Source organism: Heliangelus exortis, chromosome 11 (assembly GCF_036169615.1).
Source record: "Heliangelus exortis chromosome 11, bHelExo1.hap1, whole genome shotgun sequence".
Taxonomy (NCBI): Eukaryota; Metazoa; Chordata; class Aves; order Apodiformes; family Trochilidae; genus Heliangelus; species Heliangelus exortis.
In genome coordinates, this window is record NC_092432.1 from 18,161,725 (window position 1) to 18,181,488 (window position 19,764).

At 39.3% G+C, this 19,764-nt stretch overlaps 1 protein-coding gene across 4 annotated transcripts in view; it reads left to right on the top strand.

The window, feature by feature from the left end:
* Positions 1-19,764, top strand: part of MYO1E (myosin IE) — a 236,796-nt gene that overhangs the window by 167,472 nt on the left and 49,560 nt on the right. For all 4 annotated transcript variants that reach the window (XM_071755036.1, XM_071755040.1, XM_071755039.1 and 1 more), the window contains 3 exons: positions 12,869-13,012; positions 15,607-15,696; positions 16,595-16,689. In XM_071755036.1, coding sequence (XP_071611137.1) covers positions 12,869-13,012; positions 15,607-15,696; positions 16,595-16,689 — 329 coding nt within the window. The remainder of the gene's footprint in view (positions 1-12,868; positions 13,013-15,606; positions 15,697-16,594; positions 16,690-19,764) is intronic.

The window sequence follows — 19,764 nt, forward strand, 5'->3', positions numbered from 1 at the left end:
AGGTATTAACATTAACCATTCTAGCATGATACAAACTGGGGGGAAAATAGCTCTTTCTAAAATAAAACTGGTCTTCTGTAGACTAATAGGAGCTATCACTTAACCTGTTAAGTGAATCTGTCCACAGTTATTAAAGATACTGCACATGCAGGAATCGTGCACATGCATTGGTGCAGCCTACAGAGTATATTTTTTACTTCTGTTGGGTGCCTTGTGAATTTTCATAGAAATATGAAAGTCTACAGAGCCAAGACACAACCTAATACAAACTTGAGTAAATAATATGAAGCATGGGATCTGACAGGAAGATCTGACAACCTTATGAAAACTGTAGCAGGCTGGGTTATTAAAAAATGTTTAAAGAACATCATTCTCATTGACTAGGAAAATACTGTAATAAAAGCCAATGAAGTAAAGCTAACATTTAATGAATGAAAGTTAACCAGATATTTTATGCAAACAAAGTGTTACGTGCTGTATTTTTAGTGTAGTTTCTTCTCAAAGCTGCTGTGGACTGAATAATAGAAAATATTTTAGAAAATTGCTGTGATGGCCAATATTAACTTTACTCATAATGTGAATGTAGAGGATGATCTGGTTATCAAAGTATCTGTTATGGACATTCCATGGGAACTACTTGCCCTGGTGTGATGCAGTTTTTGGTTAAAGTAAAAATCAAACCCTGGCAAAGGATGAATGAACCTGTGCTTGAAATTGTCCCCTGACTGTTAAGCACTTTCTTTATACATTCACTAAGTTCCCACTTCCATATCCACTTCTGAGTAACTTAGACTTTTCCTGCTCTCACCATGTACTTTGCTGAAGAAAGATCTCTTTGCCCCTGGGTGACCAGATTTGGTCTTCAGCTGCATAACTGAAAACCTGGAGTGGTCTGCAAAGTTTTCTGTATTGGGCCTTTCCACCCTTGCTGTAGGATGAGAGGAGGAATTGGGACTGTCAGGGGAATTTGCTTTCTGATGTGACTCCTGTGAGCTCCACAGAGCTTGTGCTGCTCAGGTATGGTGCAGCTGTTAACCATACTCAACTGGTATGCTGGAAGCAACTGGTGAACACTTTGCACGTCAGGCCAGAGATGAATGTAGAGCTGAGAAAGTTAAGTAGTACCTATTTGAGTCTCCTACACAGTTCATGAGGTTTTTGAGGTCTGATGTATACTGTTTTTCCCAAGGTTTTGCTTCCTAATGCTTTTTGTTAATAGCAGCATTTTGGGAATTGATGTGATTTTGCCAGTTTTGTTTGTTGGAAGGATGTGTAACTCCTGAGGTGGAATGCTCAAAGGAATTCTTGTATTCATTTGTGATAATTAAGGAAGTGTTTTTATCTGCGTTAGTATTAAGGTTGGATGATTGTAAAGAGTTAAATTAAAGGTTTAATCAATATGTCCAATAGTTTCTCTACCACTATGTCTGAAGTCAAATGTGTTTCTTGCATTCATAGCAAAGCACAAAAGCAAATAAAAAGGAACTTGTGGGTTGATCCACTTGTGTCTTACCACCCAGGTGCCAGCCCCAGATAGATGAGCAAGCACCAGTCCCTAAGCCTTTCCCTTAATGCTCTTGAGTTGGTCCTGCCCAGGTAAACAGGAAACTGCTGCAGTCCTGGAGCTTCTACTCAGTTTAATCAGCACTCTGTGAAATTAAAATAAACATAGAAAGCAATTTTTACCTTGAACCTCCCCCCCCTCCCCACAACAAAACAAAACAAAAAACCCAAGCTCTTCCAGCTGTTGTCACCAGTGAGAGGAGTTGACAAATAACATTTGACATTGGGGATATTGGTGGCAGGGGGGCAGCACTCTTGCTTCTCCTTAGTGAATATTAAAGGCTTTTCAGCTCTCACTGCATCTCCCCCTTTCTGATGCCACAGCTCTCTGGTGCTACAGGACTCAGGTTCCTCAGTCTCTCCTTCAGGTGGCTCCTTCCAATACAGTGACCTCTATGGAAATCAAGTGGCCTGAGCTCCACAGCTGAACACAGCTAGACAGATTTATGCAACTTTTAATTATAGAATTTCCAGGGTTGGAGGGGATGTTTTAGGATCATCTATTTCCAGCCATGGGCAGGGACACCTCCCACTAGGTTGCTCAGAGCCCTGTCCAGCCTGGCCTTAAAAACTTCCAGGGATGGGGTTTTTCCACCTCTCTGGGCAACCTGTTCCAGTGTCTCACCACCCTCACGGTGAAGAACTTCTTCCTAACATCAAGTCTAAATCTTCCCACCTCTAGTTTGAATCCATTCCCCCTAGTCCTATCACTACCTGACATCCTAAAAAGTCCCTCACCAGCTTTCTTGTAGGCCTGCTTCAGATACTGGAAAGCTCCAATAAGGTCTTGGAGCCTTCTCCTCTCCAGACTGAATAATCCAACATGAAAGTAGATGTTCTTGAAGCCATCTAACTGGAAAAATCCCACCTAAACCTAACAGTATGCCTAGAAATTCTGCAAGCAGGACTTTGGGAAATGAACTCTTTATCTTGAGGCACCACCCTGGTACAACACAGCAGTGATTCACTTTACTGCCCTGCTCATCCCTGTTGAAACAGCACTGTGCTTCCAGGAGGGCAGGTCCCAGTATCCACAGTTGGGAAGATTAAAATAAATATCTCAAAATGAGGTCAATTTGAAATTAATGATCATTCCATTGCCCATGTTAAGAAAGGAGCAGTCAACTGGATGTCTTATGTTTGGCATCAGAGCAGTTAAATGTTGTAACTCTGAGCAGTACATTACATTACACCAACAAAGTTTTGTGGTGTCAGCACAAAGGTGATTTTTTGGTGTACAGCATAAAGAAACCCCAGTCTTGGCTGCAGTTATCTGCTGTGTTGCAGCTATTACTGTTTTATCATGCTTAGTACAATAAGCAGTGTTTTTCTTTAACCTGAACGACCACAAGCACATGACTGTATGGCACTCTCCACTTAAAAAAAAAAAGTTTATATTCCCTCTGGTTTGTAAATAAATTCAGAAAAGGGGTCTGTATTTGTACCTAAGAGGAAAAAGCTCCCAAAAAACCAAGACACAGCTGTAGTTTTTCAAAATTATTTTAAATTCAGCTGTGATTCAGGGGCATGATTTAGTTATTTTGCTAATATTATAAATCAGTCTTTTTTTTAGAATTGCTACACACTTAACTAGATGAAGCTGTTGGCATAAAAACATATGCTTTGATATTCTTGGTTAAAAGCAACACTAATAAAATAAGGGTCACACCAGTTTCTGTCATCTGCCCAACCTGTTGTGTTTTTACTCAGACAAATGAGATGAGGGCAAGTACACCCAACAAAACTGTTATGGTTCAGTAATTTAAGAAAATACAGTTTCATGTGTAGAATATAATATTCCTTATTATTGTTAGAGTGTTTTAGTGCATCACATTAGAATTAAATTGGGGTTTATGAAGAGATCTTATGAATATGTGCCAAGCAAATAAAGGAGGTTTGGAGTAATTAGCAAGTAAGAGCATCTGTGTAGGCTGTGTATTATTAAGTCAATGAAATGGGCATGTTAGGGCATAGATGTTTTTAATTTTTTAATTAAATCTCTAAGCCAGCAAAACCCAATCCATTTGTTGAGGTTGCTTCAGTTTCTTTACATATTTGGGAAGGATAGATTTTGTTCTTTCTAAATTAATTTAATTGAAAGAGTTCACCGTGTCATCTGTGTACGAGAGCTGGTACACTGTATACAGCCATTTTTGAGGCACTTTTTTACTTTTCAGGCAATAAAAAATGTTGTTTATAGATCAGAGTTCAGTACCCAAGAGCCTTAAAAAAAAAAGCATATGGGAGGTAGAATTTTAGAATGCATTAAAAAGGTAGACAAATAATGCTTGAGGTTGCTGTACTGTAAAGTTCATCCTTCTGCTGGGCATGGTCTGAGGAGAGGCTGGGTACAAACAGCTTGTGTTAAGCGGCAAAGGTCATTGCAGGGTTAGAAAGGAGGCCGTGAATAGGTGGTGGCATTTGGGATCAGCCTTCAGAAGGGGCTCCTGCCCGCAAGCAGGGAGTGCAGCAGAGCTCAGGCAATCCCAATGGTGAGGAGGAGCAGGCCTGGGGCTGATTTCACATCAGAGGACCCCGAGGAGTTTTGGGATGAGCTGTTTTGCTATTAATTAACCAGGTAACAAAGTTACTACTTCTACATCTTTTAAAAGTAACGGACTACAGATTTTAAATGGGAAAAATAGAGCTATCTGTGGGGACTGATGCAGACCAGAAAAAAGCAACAACCAAACCTAAAAGCCTTGCAGGCTGGGAAAATGGCTTATGACCCAAGGTTAACGTGGCTGGTGTCCTACAATGTGTACAAATACATTATGAAAAGCTCCAGCTTTCCTGTAGGCACCCTTCAGGGCCACTGTAAGGTCTTTCCATAATGCTTTCTTTCGGCAATGTTATTTCAGTAAAATCTGTTGCTGAAAAGAAACTATGAGCAGATTCAAGTAAAGACTGAAAACTGTAGCAGTTTGGCATCTTCTTTGGGTCGTGCTCTGGGATTGCTGGCTGTATTGCTATTGAGCATGTTTTTCAAAGATAAGTCATGGTTTATTTGGGTGTAACTAAAAATACAAGTTATAACCTTTTCTTTTAGAGAGTAGTATCAGCCTGCTTATAATCCAAACACTGAACTGATTAGCTAAACATCTGTAGCTGGGAATAAGTTATTTTCAGTCATTTGAAAGTGCTAAGTGACATTGAAATTGATTCAGTAGGTGCAGATAGAGTGGATTTGTAACTGATACTCTTCACTTACAATTGAGTAGTAACCAAATGGTGTTTTAACAGGAGCAGTTTCATTCCCTGGAACTCATGCAAATACTATAATGATTTCTATGGCTTTAGTACTTGTAAAAATGTATTGATTTAACCTTTCATCCTTCAGTGTTGTCTTGATGATTTATCAATTTAAATACTAGGCAATCAATTCAGAAATATTGCCATCCTCTTCACTTTCTATTCTGCATAGATAAAAAGCAAAACCTGCAGCTAAAAATAAGGTGAAAATAGTTATTTTTATTCTCTTGGTATTTGCTGGTACAGCTGGATACAGTAATCTGTGAGAGGACTGGATGTCTGCAGAAAAGGAAACTTCTATCTTTGCTGGGTCTTCAGTAACACAGGGCTGAGCTGGCTTTCTTTACTTCTTGACCACAGGGGCAGCCTGTGGTGAACTGATCCTTATCCCCCACCCCTTGTCCCCCTGTGTCCCTGAGGAGGAGGCAGCACTGCTTGGTGCAGGGTCTGACAGAACAGTGACCTGGGCCACTACTGGCCAAGGGACATCAGTAAAGGCCACTGTCAAAGTCTGAGGGGAGCCCATACTTGTGGTATATATCCCACACCTGCATCTGTGCCTACTGATAAGAAACCACTCTTGCAACACATGAAGCATAATTAATGTATAGAAACAAGGACAACAATTTCAAAAATCTCTAAACTCCTATGGGGTCAACTTGGTATGAAGAAAAGGTGTGTAATTTCTCATAAAAAGATCAAAAATATAATCTATAATACAGTTCATTAGAAATTGTCCAGGCAGAGGCACAGCTTATTGCAGAATAGACCGGTGGTGTCAGACACAACAAAAAACGAATGGCCTTTGCCAAACACCCCCCACCAAGCAGAAAAAGCCACATAATTCAGAGGTTTAAATAACAAGATATCATATATGGCAAGTTGGGCAAGTGTTGATAAACTGTTACTTGTAAGGAAAGAGTACAGAGTATCAGTGAATGACATGTTAATCACTATTCAGAATTCCAGCCTTTCAGAGCAAAAGAAAATATGGAAATATTGAAATATAGACCTACAAAATTATTCAAGCCCTACAGTGGGTACCCATATATCCATCATGGTTTTAGGCAGTAACTAGAGTGTGACAGATGCTCCCTGTTACTCCCCATTACCCTCCCAAATGAAGATGAAGAGAGAGACTTGAAGGCTGGGAGAAAAAAGACTTGGATAGGTTTAATGAGGTAGTAGTAGCAGATTACTAATAGCTACACAGATATGTAAATAGGGAGCTTGCTTGGTAGTTACTTCACCACCAGAAAAGTCCTACAGTGGGCTGGGCAGTAGATGGAGGTGCCCAAGTCCCAGGGGCAGCTCACAGCAGTCTTACAGGACCCAGGATGGTCCTTACCTGGGAAGGTAGAAGGTGACTGTCTTGGTGGATGAGGTTCTTCTCTAGGGAGGAAATGAGAAGGAGCAGACAGGCTTCACACCAGCCAAAGAAGCCCCTAGAAGCCTCTCTTGGGAGCTATTTTATGCTGAGCACTATAAGAAGGAATTCTGTGGTTGGTCCATTTGGGTCACCTGAGCCATCCTCTCCTCCCACAGGCTCAGCTGCTCCCCATCATAACTGACATATCAGCAGACTGGCAGGTGCTGGTGGTGTCCCAGGCAGTTTTTTTCTAGCCAGATCCTCTTGAACCAGGACAAAATGTGACACACAGAGCAAGACTCAGAATACATTCCCTATAGACAAATTATTTTCTGTTGTTCTAAAAACCAAACCAAAACCCTAATCAAATTAATTCTAATACTCTATGGAACTATGACAGCAAGTTTGGGTTAAAATGTGCAGTATTTTGTAGTATTACTTGTAAGATCTATGATTGCACAAACCCCTGGGAAACCTGTTTTTAATGGAGAAGAGTGGCACCTATAAAAGCTTTATTATACATGAAGAACTGCTAAACAGCCAAAGGGAAGCTTGTTTGTTGTAATTGTCTTGCGTTTCCTTAACTTGCACAGTAAGTATATGCAGATGCAAACTGTATATATAATTTACAGATCAAGAGTTAATGTGCATGGATGCTGCTCATGAGAAGATTAGAATGTGTGTGTATATAAATATGGACACACACACAGACTAAATATTGCTTTTGCAAGGCCTGTCCTTACTCTGTGACAGGAAACATTGCTACTGGTGCCACGAGGAACAAGTCAAACTTAAAACAGCTCTGGTTACTGCTCAGTAAGTCAAGTAAGACAGTTAATGTCTGAGAGCAAGTCAACCATACTAAGTAGCTGACAGTATTGCATTTCCTTGAGAAGATTGTTTCTTGGAACATTAGGCCACAGCCACTCAGAAAGCTGTGGGGTGAGCAGTCATGAATTTACAGTTCATTAATTAGCTTCTGGTTTCTGCCCACTGTCTCTGTAAGTCGTGTCAAAAACTTGTGCACATTAGCATGATCTACTCTTAAACTCATTCCCATCTTAATTTTGTCCTGACTCTTTTTAAAAAATAACCTTTTAAAAATCGTGAAAAGTAATACCCATACAGTACATCATCTCATAGTTAAACACTGAAGTCACATTTATTTTGGTGATGTTCTTGTCATTTATCTTACAAGAATGCTGATGTCTTTCTTGACTCCTGAAAACAAGCATAATGTGTATCCCCTGCAGACATCTCACGTTCCCATAACTTGTCTTGCATTACAAGTGTGTATTTCCTGCTCAGCTCAGCAGGCTCTGGTGTCTGGCTCTTCCCCTCCAGCCACCCTGGTTGCTCCCTGCTGTGGAGCCCCGAGCAGGAGGTGATGGTGGGAGCAGCCTAAGGCCGGGCCCTCTGGGGCCAGCAGTAGCCACAGGAGCTGGTGGGAGCATTGGGCAACTGGGATCTCCTACAGCTTGTAGAGTCAGTCCTTCTGGGCACATTGGGATGAATCCAGCCCTGTCCAAGACCAAACTGTGAGAGCTGATGACTTTTTCCCCCAGAAATCTTGTTCTCAGTATTTTATTTCCCTAGCTGTGGTTTTTGGGATAGTAACCTGCTAGTAGTTTCCATCCCTCAATATATGTTTGGTATTTTTAATTCTCTGTATGAAACGTCTGTCCTGCTGCTAAATGCTCAATATTTTCACTTTGCTATTTCCTCAAGTCCTAAAGGACTGCTTTTTGTCTTCCTTAATATCTCCCTCATGTTAAATTTAAATAATTTGCCTTTTATCTTTGTCCATCTAGCTGATTCTGCTGTCTTCTTTTAATTTCCTTTCTGTAACATGGTCACATCACATCACTTCAGGCAATATCTTTTTTTTCTTTCTTTCTTTTTTTCCCCTAACATTAAGTAAGAGCTATTCTGGAGTCCTTTTGTCCATTATGACTTCTCAGTTTTGATTATTCTTTTGAAGATCAAAATTCACGTTCTCTATTGAGGACAGCAAGCAGACTCTCTCGCTCTGTAGAAGTATGTGAAAGATTCCTGTAAGTGGATTATAAAAGTTTGCTATTTTGAGGAATGATATCATAGCAAAAAGTTGTGTTTCTGTATTTTTCTTTTCTTGTTAGATGAACAGCTGGTGCACATTATGCATGTATGAGACTAGGGATGTGCCTCCATTGGTAGAACCTCTGATGTCAGGTGCAGAGTAAACGGTGTGCAGCTTTTTCAGTTTTGTGACATCTTTGGTTAAAATGATGGTTGTGTATCTTTCAGGATTATTCACAACAATAGTATTCACAATACTATTCTGAGTGGATGGACAAATGCCTCCAAAACTACCAGGATTTTATGCAGGAGTGCTCTGTCATAGCTGGAAAGTGGTGGGAGAAGTTGTGCTCGTGATCATTTGACACTCTTACTCCCTCATGGGGGGCTGAGAATCTCTTTTGCACTGTGATAAAGGATTGATGTTTGCCAATAAGAAAACTCTGTCAGATTCCTGATGGTAATTTATGTGGGAAGCAAGGAAGGTTATTTATGGCATGTAGGTTGTAGTTTAGACAGAGTTCTGGTGGAGAAATAGAAACAAGGCTCTTTCTCACCAGCAGAATATAGTCTCATCCCTTGTTTTTAGTGCTTTATTTTTAGACATACTATTTTTAAAAGCTTGAAATACAAAAATATTTGATTTTTTTTTCCAGTTAAAAGAAAGCCCTGTTGTGACACAGCATGACTCAATCTTTTTATAGCCACATCAAATACTTGTTGCTTCGGATAATGTAAAAATACACAAACAATAATAAAGGCAAAAATAAGAAACCAGCAGTTGCTCTTTTAGTACAAGGCAGCAAAATAATTTTTATGTAAATAAATGTTTCATCAATCTTTATTATTTGTTCCAAGCAAAACAATTATATGCTTTAAAAACATCACAGCAAAAATAGTACAGGTAGACAGTATTTAGTACAGAGAAAGTATTTCACATCACCTGTCAGTGTTAGTGTAGCAATTTTTCTCTAAATGAGTGGGTGTTTAGGGAGATGTACAAAGGGAGAATAGAAATAATTTTCTAGGTTCTTGAGAATCATGATTGTTTTGATGCTGAAAATAATGAAGTTGCTGAGGTGGAGAGGACAGTGCTGGCCGGGCTGTAGCCAGCTGGTAGCTGTGGATGTGCTCCCGGAGCAGTGGGGCTTGGAAACAGTAGGCTCCCAGCTCACAGGGTCATCCTCTGACTCATAAATATTATTCTTGTCAGTGCAAAGCAGATCTGATTTTGAGCCTAAAACAGCAGCCAAATGACTAAATAACAGCTGACAGCAATGCAGTACACGCCTTTAATTCCAGCTTTGTCAGCCCAGCCTCCCTTCCCTGTGCAGGGGGTGCTGGGTTTGAGGCTGAGGGGGAGCCCAAAGGAGGCCTGGGAGCCACGTTCAGCACTCGTGTTGCTGCTTCTGTGGCTTTTAGCAGGCTGGTGACGTTGTTTGGGGTTTTTTGTGTTTTTCCTGATCTGCCAAGCTCATCTTTTTTCAGCTGCTTAGGCATTGTTACTGCTGACACAGACTTTAATTTGCTTGTTTATTGTACAGTTAGATCACATCTTTCACTGAGAAAACCTAAGAGAAGCTGAGTTGCTGTTTGCTGATATGCAGGCTGCATGGCTGGGCACAGGAGGGGACCACACCGAGCCTCTCTGTTTGCTCAGATCTGACATTGCCACAGGGCACCTCTGTGTGGGTCATTGAGACCTCACTGCGGGAGTGTGGGGCATCTCTACTGGGCCTTGTTCTGCTGGCTCTGTAGTTCCTGGTCAATCCCAGGAGACCTGACCTGTCCCTGGGACAGGTGGGGATCAGTGGCAGCAGAGGACATTTAGCAGCTGAGTGAATTAGTCTGAGTCCTCCCTGCAAATCAAGTTCAGGTTATGGACACCAGGTAGCTAGCTCAGGTGTAAGCTGTCACCAGCTTAGGGTACTGCATTTTTATGTGGGTGGTAGAAAGCTCTAGCAAAAATAAAGGTTAAATGCTCAAGAAATATGTAATAAGAACAAATCATTAGTGTTTGCAATATGAAAAATTGAAAAGCATTGTAACTTTAAGTATATATCCTTGAACTTCAGGACGTGCACAGCTTGGAGAAATAGGAATTGCTTGTACAACTAGTATGATGTGGAGTTTTTTCAGATGTTTTGTGTTGCTTTTTTTAAATTTCAAAGCTATATAAAAAACCATTTAACTGTTAGCCTGACATAGATATGGTAGTTGGAAGTAGCTGAATTGATAAGTTCAGGTTAGACTCTGTAGTCATCATTAACACTTGGAAAAACAGCAGCTTGGGGTGACTGGTGTCATGTAGAAACATCATGCCTTGCTTTGCCCAGGCCAAGGAGGTGTTAAACACCATGCATGGCCAGCCTACCAGTGTTGGGTTTTTAGGCACTGCTAAAGCTTGGGCTGATGACTGCATCCTAGGGAGAAGTCTGATAACAATCTGGTGGTGATTTGCTGCTGCTCTGTGTATTTGCATGCAAGGCCACGCTTTAGTGGAAAAAAAGTAGTCCCAAACTACTGATAGAAACTGCCATTTAAAATGTGATACAATATTCTTGTCAACTGCTTAGTACTACTCCCAGCTGCCTTTTGTGCTAGTGCTTGGGTATTTAGGCTGCTCCCTTTCTACGAAATCTGTCTGCATCCTTTTCCATGTGACTGGACATGGCACTGCAGTGGTCAGGTTTGGTTCCAGCTGCAGGTTGCAGCAATGTGTGTGCTGGGCAGAGCTGCTCTTTGCACAGGCTGAGCCTTCCTGGCACTGCTCTGTTTCTTGTGAGCTGGTTTGCATTGCTTTTGGGAAAGAACCCTTTGGCCTGGTTGTCTGTGTGTTTTAATCACAGTCAACAGCAGGCACTGGCTTTTACAAAGCCTGCTGTTTATGTGTGCTCATTTTCCAAGTATCCCATGGCTTTGTGAGCTTTGGCCTTTTTAAATTGAGTTTCCTGGGTCTGATGCCATAGCCTCCAATGGGAAGTTTGATTGTTTCCCCACTTCCATTTCTTACACATTCTCTCTAGCTTACTCTATTAGTTGATACTAATCCACAGTCTGTATCTTTGTGACAAATGTAATTCTCTATTTATCTTGATACCTTATCTTTTCGTGCACCCTGCCAGTTCTTTTTTTCCAAGTGTAATATCACAAATGAGTACAGTGAGTAAAATTATGCTTCTCTCTTAGACTTCATTTTTCCCTAATAACCCAACCTTCAACTGATTTTTTCAGCCACACATAACAGTTTCCAAAGATCTATTGGTTTCTTCATTTTCTCGGTGGTTTTAGATCACTGCTTCTATTGTGCAAAAGTAAAGTTGACAAGGTTCACACAAATTAAGCTAGTTTAAGATTCTTATTTTATTTAAGCTCATATAAGTTGTGGATGTTCAAGAAAATTGCTGAGATTGTGTTTTAGACATATTTACTTCTGCTATACTATATTAAGCAGCATTTTTTAAAATCAGATTTGCAGCTGTTCTTCAGTGTTGTTGACAGTGACAGAGCTACATCAGTGGTAGCAAATTCTCTTATAATAATAAATTGCTTGTATTCACATGAATATGACTTGGTCCCATAGCACACATGGGAACTGTACAGCTAAATCCCATAGTTTGAAATTGTGGTTTTAAAAAATGAGGGGGAATCCACAGAATTGCCATTTTCTTGGTCACATCTTCCTTGACAGCATACTTGATCACTCCTCAGTGTAAAATGTGCTAACTCCAGCATCACTAATTTCAGGATTGTGTAAACAGAAATTAAAGTATAAAAAGGTAAGAGAGCAAAACTCCACTAGCATTATCCACCAGGCTACAGAAAATAGGTTTGGGTTTGGAAAGGAGATTTATAGTTGTATAAATAGCATTGATCTAGAATTTGTGGGTGTATCCATAGAACCTAACTACTGTTCAAATAAGCTGGAAAAAAACAGATTTTGATTTCAAGTGTCAGAGCTTTTGAAATGTCACAAGTTTTCAGTAGCATCCTGAAATAATAGTCTCTGAGTGTGGGTGGAGAATATCTGTTTAGGTGTCAGTTTAGCACAGTGACTAACAGATCAGAAGGGGCTGTGAAGACACGAAGCCCATAAGCTGGGTAACACAAGTCTGCAGAACATCCCTGAGTACTCACTGCATCAGGCTCACAGATTCCATTTGAGTAACAGCAGATGTGGAGGTTTGACTTTAAAAGGCTGTAAAAGATGGAGAATCCCCTGTACCCAGTTTTAATTGTTCAGGGGGTTGTCTTCATTACTACTGTTGGACTGGAGGAGTCTCATTTTTGCATCCTTAGCTTCCAATAACTGCATCTCAGTTGGAATAATTGTTTTTTTCTCCTAGATTTAGAAACGTTTGTCATCTGAAATCCCTTCTGTGTGCAGACATTCATAAAACTCCATGGAATAACCTTCTAATTTGAGAGGGCAGTGCAGTTCTTTAGTAGTTAAGAGGCAAGCCAGTTGACATTTGTGTGTGCTTTCATATAATGCCTGGATCAAGGAATAGAATTCAGTGAAAGCAAAATACTTGGGGAATTGGAATTTGAAGAGGTTGTTCTAAGATATTTAATGCTAATGAGATATGTAGTAACCTTCTTGATGCTTCTTGTGCTTTCCTACAGGGCAGCAAAGGCCACTACAGATACCACTGGCAGAGCCACAATGTCAAGCACAGTGGAGTGGATGATATGGTCCTTCTTTCCAAAATCACAGAGGATTCCATAGTGGAGAACCTAAAGAAACGATACATGGATGATTATATTTTTGTATCCTTCAGAGTGTTGGTTGTTGTGGGGCCCTGTGGATTTGCTGAGCCAGTGTGAAACCTGTTATATGTGTGTATCCTATTTAAGCAGATTTATCAAACATGCTGAGCATCTTATGTGACAGCTCACTTGAGATCACACAAATTGCTTTGTAAGATGAGCTAATTATGAGCGTCACAATTAAGATCTGAAAAACTACTTTAATTATTCCTTTAGAGATTTGGAATTGTTTTTATCATTGTTGAAGATAGGCCTGTAGCTCCCTATATTTATATATCCATCTGACCCCTAAGGCCACTGCAGCAGTGCTACTTCTAAGAGTAAGAATTAATAGATTTAGAGTGTCTGTGTATGTCTTGATACCATGTTGTCTTCTATACCTCCCAAATTCTGGTGCTTTTCAAAATTCCTTTTCTTCTGTGACATAAGTTAATTTGTAACTTGCCCTAGAGTTGTTCATACTGTGAATCATGGGCTGATGGAAACAGGTGAACATTTGAACAGCTGTAAATATACAGTGTTCTCACTTAAAAGGTTTTTTCCTGTGATTAGGGAAAAATTAAAATCTTAAATACCTGAACATACAATCTAGCAAGAAAAACAGATGTCAGCACCAAAGGTTTGCTTTTTTTTTTTTTTAATTTGAAGGGAATTCCTTGAGACAAGAATAGTCACTGCTTCATGTTTAGCTTTCTCAATTTTATATGAGCTGCAAGAATGAATCTGGTAAATACTGATCAATATGGTTAAGTACCAAAAAGTGACACCTTCTTCTTCTCCAGTAGCCAGGTTTTCATACTTTTTGGTTGTACTGAATAGTAGTTTCCTTGAAGAGTGTAATTTTTTGTAGCAGAAAGAGAAGGAAATAAAAATTTTCCTGGCTATTTCCATATATTCAGTTGGTCAGGAGCAGCTCAATTTAATGAAGACCAAAAAAGGAAAATTAATGTCACAGTTGCACTGCATTTCAATCCCACAGTGCACAGGTTTTTATTACATGTATGCACATGGGTTTACACATGATCATCTGTTCAGTAAAGTACAGCACCATTATTAAATTTGTCTGATAAAAGTGTGATAAAGTTGTACAATATTTGTCAAACTTGAGTATTGAGACAAACTATAGCACTCTTCTGTTACTAACAGGAGCACTTTTGTCCTTGTGGACTGTTGTATCTTCCATGCAGTACATTCACAAAGTCTTGAGTGCTCAGTGCTAAATAAATGGTTTTATGCTTTTTTTTTTTTCTGAGAAAAATAAGTGAGATTAACCTGGTCTTTCTGCTTAAGCAGGAGTAACTCTTTTCCATGTGGTCACATGAGGGGTCACTCTTCTTTTAAAGCATTATAATTCCTTTTTCTAGGGAGAAAAGACTCCTTTTGCAGGACAGCAAAGGCTTTTCAATCTAACATGGAGCTCATCTCTTGAATCTTTTAATTGTTTGTATGTTCACCCATAATGAACATCTGTCTGTGATTTCTTGCACAGATTACCAAATCATCCCAGAAAAGGCTGGTATTGTTTACCAACAGAAAACTCTCACTTTGGATGTTTATACTGACACAATGAATGCTTGATTTATTATATTTGAGATCTAGATGTTATCACTCTTCTTGGAATTAAATTTAAAAATATATGAAGAAACACTGCAAATTAGCAATATGGAAATTGTGTTCAGTGAGTTACACACCTTCTCTAGGAGCTTACCATCACCACAATGATAAATTTTTATGTAGGATAATCCAGTAGCATAAATTTGTTAATTTTCCTACTTCCATTACAGAAGTTTAGATAGTAACTTTCCTTATGGACAGTTCTAGATTGCTAAATGAAGCTTGCTGCACAGTGTTTTGGAGTCATTGGCATGGGTACACTGCTAACTCCTGGCTCCATGAACTAAAAAAGTAGTATCAGTTGCTTCATACATGTATGCTGCAATTCTCATTCCATAAGCTGAGATCAGGATTTTTAAAATACAAGTACATGTGCAGCTGAATGCAGAAAGGTAGAATACTAACATGTAAAATGTTGCAAAAAACCCTTTCTGGCAGTAATATTAGCTTGAAACTGAGTGTCTTTTTATCGGGCAGCCTGGAGGATAAGACTCCTAAGGATTGTTAATAGTTACACTCATAAAATAACAGCACATATTGAATTACCTAATTCCCCCACATGCAGCTGAATAATTGTCCAGTGTAGCTCAGTAGTGGCTGTTTGCCTCTGACTGTGCATGCTCAGCACTATCTCTGTGAGATCAGAACGTGTCACAATACTGCAAAGGTCAAAATAATCTTTTCTAATACTGACAATATGACCTCCTCAGTTACAAAAGAGTAAAGCAGTTTCCTGCCTCTCTGTTTCTGTTCAAGGTGTGTTGTGTTTGGGCCTCTAATACATTTTTCTGTACTTAGCTTCTCCAGAATAAATATTTTGATAATATGAAAGTATCCCATTGAATGATACGTTTATATTCCTGTAATCCTGCTGATTTTTTTTTTTTATTTGCAATTGTTGGAAGCTAGTGACTAGCAGTCACTAGTGGTAAATTAATGCTTAATGAATCTGCAGTTACCTTAACTTCTTTTGAATACAGACATATATTGGCTCTGTATTAATCTCTGTGAACCCTTTCAAGCAAATGCCATATTTTGGGGAAAAGGAAATTGAAATGTACCAAGGAGCAGTAAGTAAAACAGTCTAAAATGTACTGCAGTATTCAGGGGCATGTAAATATTATTCTACAGGGTTAAACTCTTGGAAGCATTAGTTTCTGGGTTGTGACAGCATTGTACTAGCCTGGGAGAACTTGGCTGATATCCATTACCATATATTGAGTCTTCAGCTGAATTCCCTGGAACATTAGATTAATATTTCAAAAAATTGCTTGTATAGATTAACTCTAATCCATGGCAGGTTTCTCTCCTTGACACATCCCCCTCCTGCAAAGGCAGTTTTTAAGCTGTTGTACACTTGAAGTGTGGTGCACAATATAAAATGGCCATTAGTGGATTTGGAGACTTAACTGGACAAGCAAAATAAAAAAAATTACATGCCAAAACCAGGCACCACTTTTGAAAATATAGCCTGAAGAGTGAGTCAGCACAGGGATGTTAAAAGGCTTAAAATTCAGTTTCCCACTCTGCTTGTTGAGTTGGACACAGCCATAGATTTGGAAACCATTTGGTTTGAGTGGGCTCAGTGGAGGAAAATGAGACACAGCACTGGGCTCTGTGTGGTGGTTTAGGTAGCTTATTGTTAGTGTATGACAACTGGTGGGATAGGCTTAAATTATGTGAGTTTCTCTTGGACAAGTAATGTATTTCAGGCACAGACTGTTTTTAGAACAGGGTGTTTATGATAGTTTAAGAGAAAATTATGGATGGGAGAAAGATCAGTAACAAAACCCTGAGACTCTGGGTTGTTTTTATTAAATGAACAAAAAAATTCCTGGGGGAAGTTCAGCATAAAGTGGTATTCAGAATTGTTTTTCCAGGAAAATAATTCTTCCAATTTAAATAAAAAATTATATTGGTCTTTTTGTGCTGTTTAATACTGTGTTGATTCTCTATTTTCTCTCCTAGGCACAATATGAAAACCCACCACATATCTATGCTCTTGCAGACAGCATGTACAGAAACATGATTATTGACAGAGAAAACCAGTGTGTCATTATTAGGTAAGGAAAAATCTGTAAAAAAAAAGTTTGGTGTTTTACCTTAAATAATCAAAAAAGTTTATTTCCTACTGCATGAAATAAAAAGTTTCAGTGTCTATGAGCACTAAACTTTGGGGGGATTTCTAGGATAGCCAAGTTCTTGCCAACTCTCCCTGTTGTTTTCCAGTGAAATCCCAGTGCTACCTTAACCACAAGAAATCTCTTCCTCTCACAGCCAGCTTAATGCCTGATACAAAACTCCAATAGCTTGAATGACTGACTGTGTGTGAGAGATGGTTTAACAACTATAAAAACCACAGATACTATGAAATCCAACATTCTCTCTGCATTTACTATACTCTATTTTTAGTACTGCATCTTTTTTTTTCCCTCCTGTTAAAAATAGATGTAGTTTTGTTACTTTTGGAATTGTGATTGCATTCAGTCACAGACAAAAGGAGGAGAGAGATACTAAAAAGTGAATTCTGTTTTTAGTATTTATTTTAATTGTTAGACTGAGGAAATTCACTGTGGAACTTCTAGATAATTTTTTTTTTGACAGGCAAAAATTTTAGTTAAATCACAATCAATGTGAATTTGGGGTCCAGAGGTGTGCTTTGCTCTCATCTGAACATGTTTATAGGATTTATAGATGGTGTATGATAAAAGAAAGTGTGCAGAGAGCAAGAACTGTGGGATGTTTGAGCTGGTACACTGTGTCTCTTCTGACTTTCCTTCTTATGTAGAAAACATTGGGGGTTCATTGCAGTGCACCTGGAGCTGTACTTTACCTGTAGCAGTGATTTCCAAAGTGGAGTTCAGGCATCACAGGAGCTGTGCAGTGAGAAATATTAGACCTTCATTAGTAGATGTGTGTGAGGTATGAATGGATAAATTATATACATACATGGAGAGTATGTGCTCATGAATTTTTTTGATGGTGATGTGTATGTTCAGAAGACTACTGGCCTATGAGACTTTCCCAAGAGCTAGGGAAAAGAAAGATGAGAAAAAGAAAAAAATATTTTGAAGGGAAACTGTAATTATTGTAATACTAACAGCTTTTCTTAAGCTTTTTACTGTTTCTGTGTGGATCATCCTGAGTAAAACATTCACAGACTGGGAATTTAACTGCTCTTGAATCAACACCTGAGAGATTTTGTTGAATTTAACAAAAAGAGAACATTCCCTTTGTCTGAGTGCCCTACCTGATAATCTCCCTGGGGTGGCTGCATGCTCAGCATGTCTCAGCCCCAAGGAGGCAGGGTATCAGGTGACAGATGAGATCCCATCCTAACTTAATACCCTCAATATTGGTTTCCATACTAGAAGCAATTTGACTTTTCTCTGATTGACAAATGAACCCTGGCTGACTCTTCAGCTATATTGTTTTAGGTATTTGAACTAGCTCTTTACTACACTGCATCAAGCTGAGGTGATGTAGTCTTGGGTTTTAAAAGATTGTGTCTTTAGCTACATGTTAGTATGTACCCATCTTTAGAGGCAGAAAATGAACACCAATATCTCATGCTGTCATGCTTGCTCAAAAAGCTGATTTCCCACTTAGTTTGCTGCTGGTTTGGTTGTTTATTGTTGACCTGAGAAAACAGAGAACTGCACTGCCTATGGATTGCTCTGAGTTCAATGGAAAATTGTGCTTTCTGTCTTAAGGTATTAAGTCTCTTAGGCTGGAGCCTGCCAAGGAATGGTAGGTGGTCACTGAAGTTTAGGCTTAAATCCCCTTGCACCAGCCACTTACTCATTTAATGTTGTCACAAGAAAGTTGTAAAGAACTGGGCTCATTATGTGGGTCTTGAATGTGGAGGTGCTCCATGTGCAGGTGTTCTGTGCCCTACGGGATCATCCAGTGTGAAAAGTGATTTCATGTTAATGTATTTCACTGAGCAGCTGCCATGAAAGCTTGTGAGGAATAATTGAAAGCTATATTCACTTTTATTTCTTTGAATCTATGCCTGAGAGCCATCCAGGCAGAACTTTTCTGGGTAACATGTTACACTGGGAAAGTGCCCAGGTGTCAGCAGAGTGTGTGTGGGTATCTGGAAACTGGTGACTTTATATGTAGGAAGGTCAGCCAGGCATTAACAGTTTGCTGTCCTGAGCTGTACTCTGTAAGGGCCTCCCTACTGCTGGGTCCCTGGCTACAGCATGGGGCCACATGGACAAAATGCCCAGTCTCTGGTGTGTCTGAATGGTTCCCTGAACTCAGTCTTCTTTTTTGGAAAATAATGCCTCTTGCCATGCTGAAGTTTAGTCCCTTTTAGTCTAATTCAGACCTGTTAGGAATGGTTGAGATTAGGATTTATTTTACTTTTTGAACAAAGTAAAATGCCAGAGCCTGTGACATTTCACATGAAGCTAAATTTATAGTAAGAACCTTCAAACTGTGGTGAATTGGAGCTGAAAACTTATTTTATTTATCCCATTTTAACGTCTGGGAGTGCAATGAATGCAGAGGGTTGCATTTTCAGAGAGGTGATACTCATATCTTAAAGGCAGACTTAGAGATTTATATTCACATGAGAATTACTGTGTTTGAGTGATGGATTACATGCTCTGTGGAGTCTCTGTGTCTTATATGTGTAGAATGAATTTTCTCTCAGTGTGTGCACAGCCTATTCAGTATCAGCTGTAGTTAATTGAAATCTACTGCAAAACTGAAACAAGAAAAATCGTGTTTGCCACTAACATTTCAGACCTCCTCTTCCTTTCTACAAATCTATTTTTCCTATGATTATTAAAAACTGTAGGCTTACAGGTAGTAGTTTTCAGGAGGGTATTTGATTTTTTGGGGACCCGCAGAAATTATTTTTATGAAATTGAGCATCTCAGCCATTCACAAAATTGACTTTGTTGGTGGGTATTTTAATCCTTTTGACAATATTTCATTTAAAGTGTTTTGATACATGCTGTGTTTTCTGATTTTAATGTTATCTGTATTTCTAAAACTGGAGCTGGCTTAAGAATCAAGTTTCTTGAAGTTTGGAATTTGGTAGCTTATATTTTATTTCATAGACCAGAAGGCACTGAAATAGCTGCTGGACTGGGAGCTCCCAAGAGGCTGCAGCTCTTGGGTGA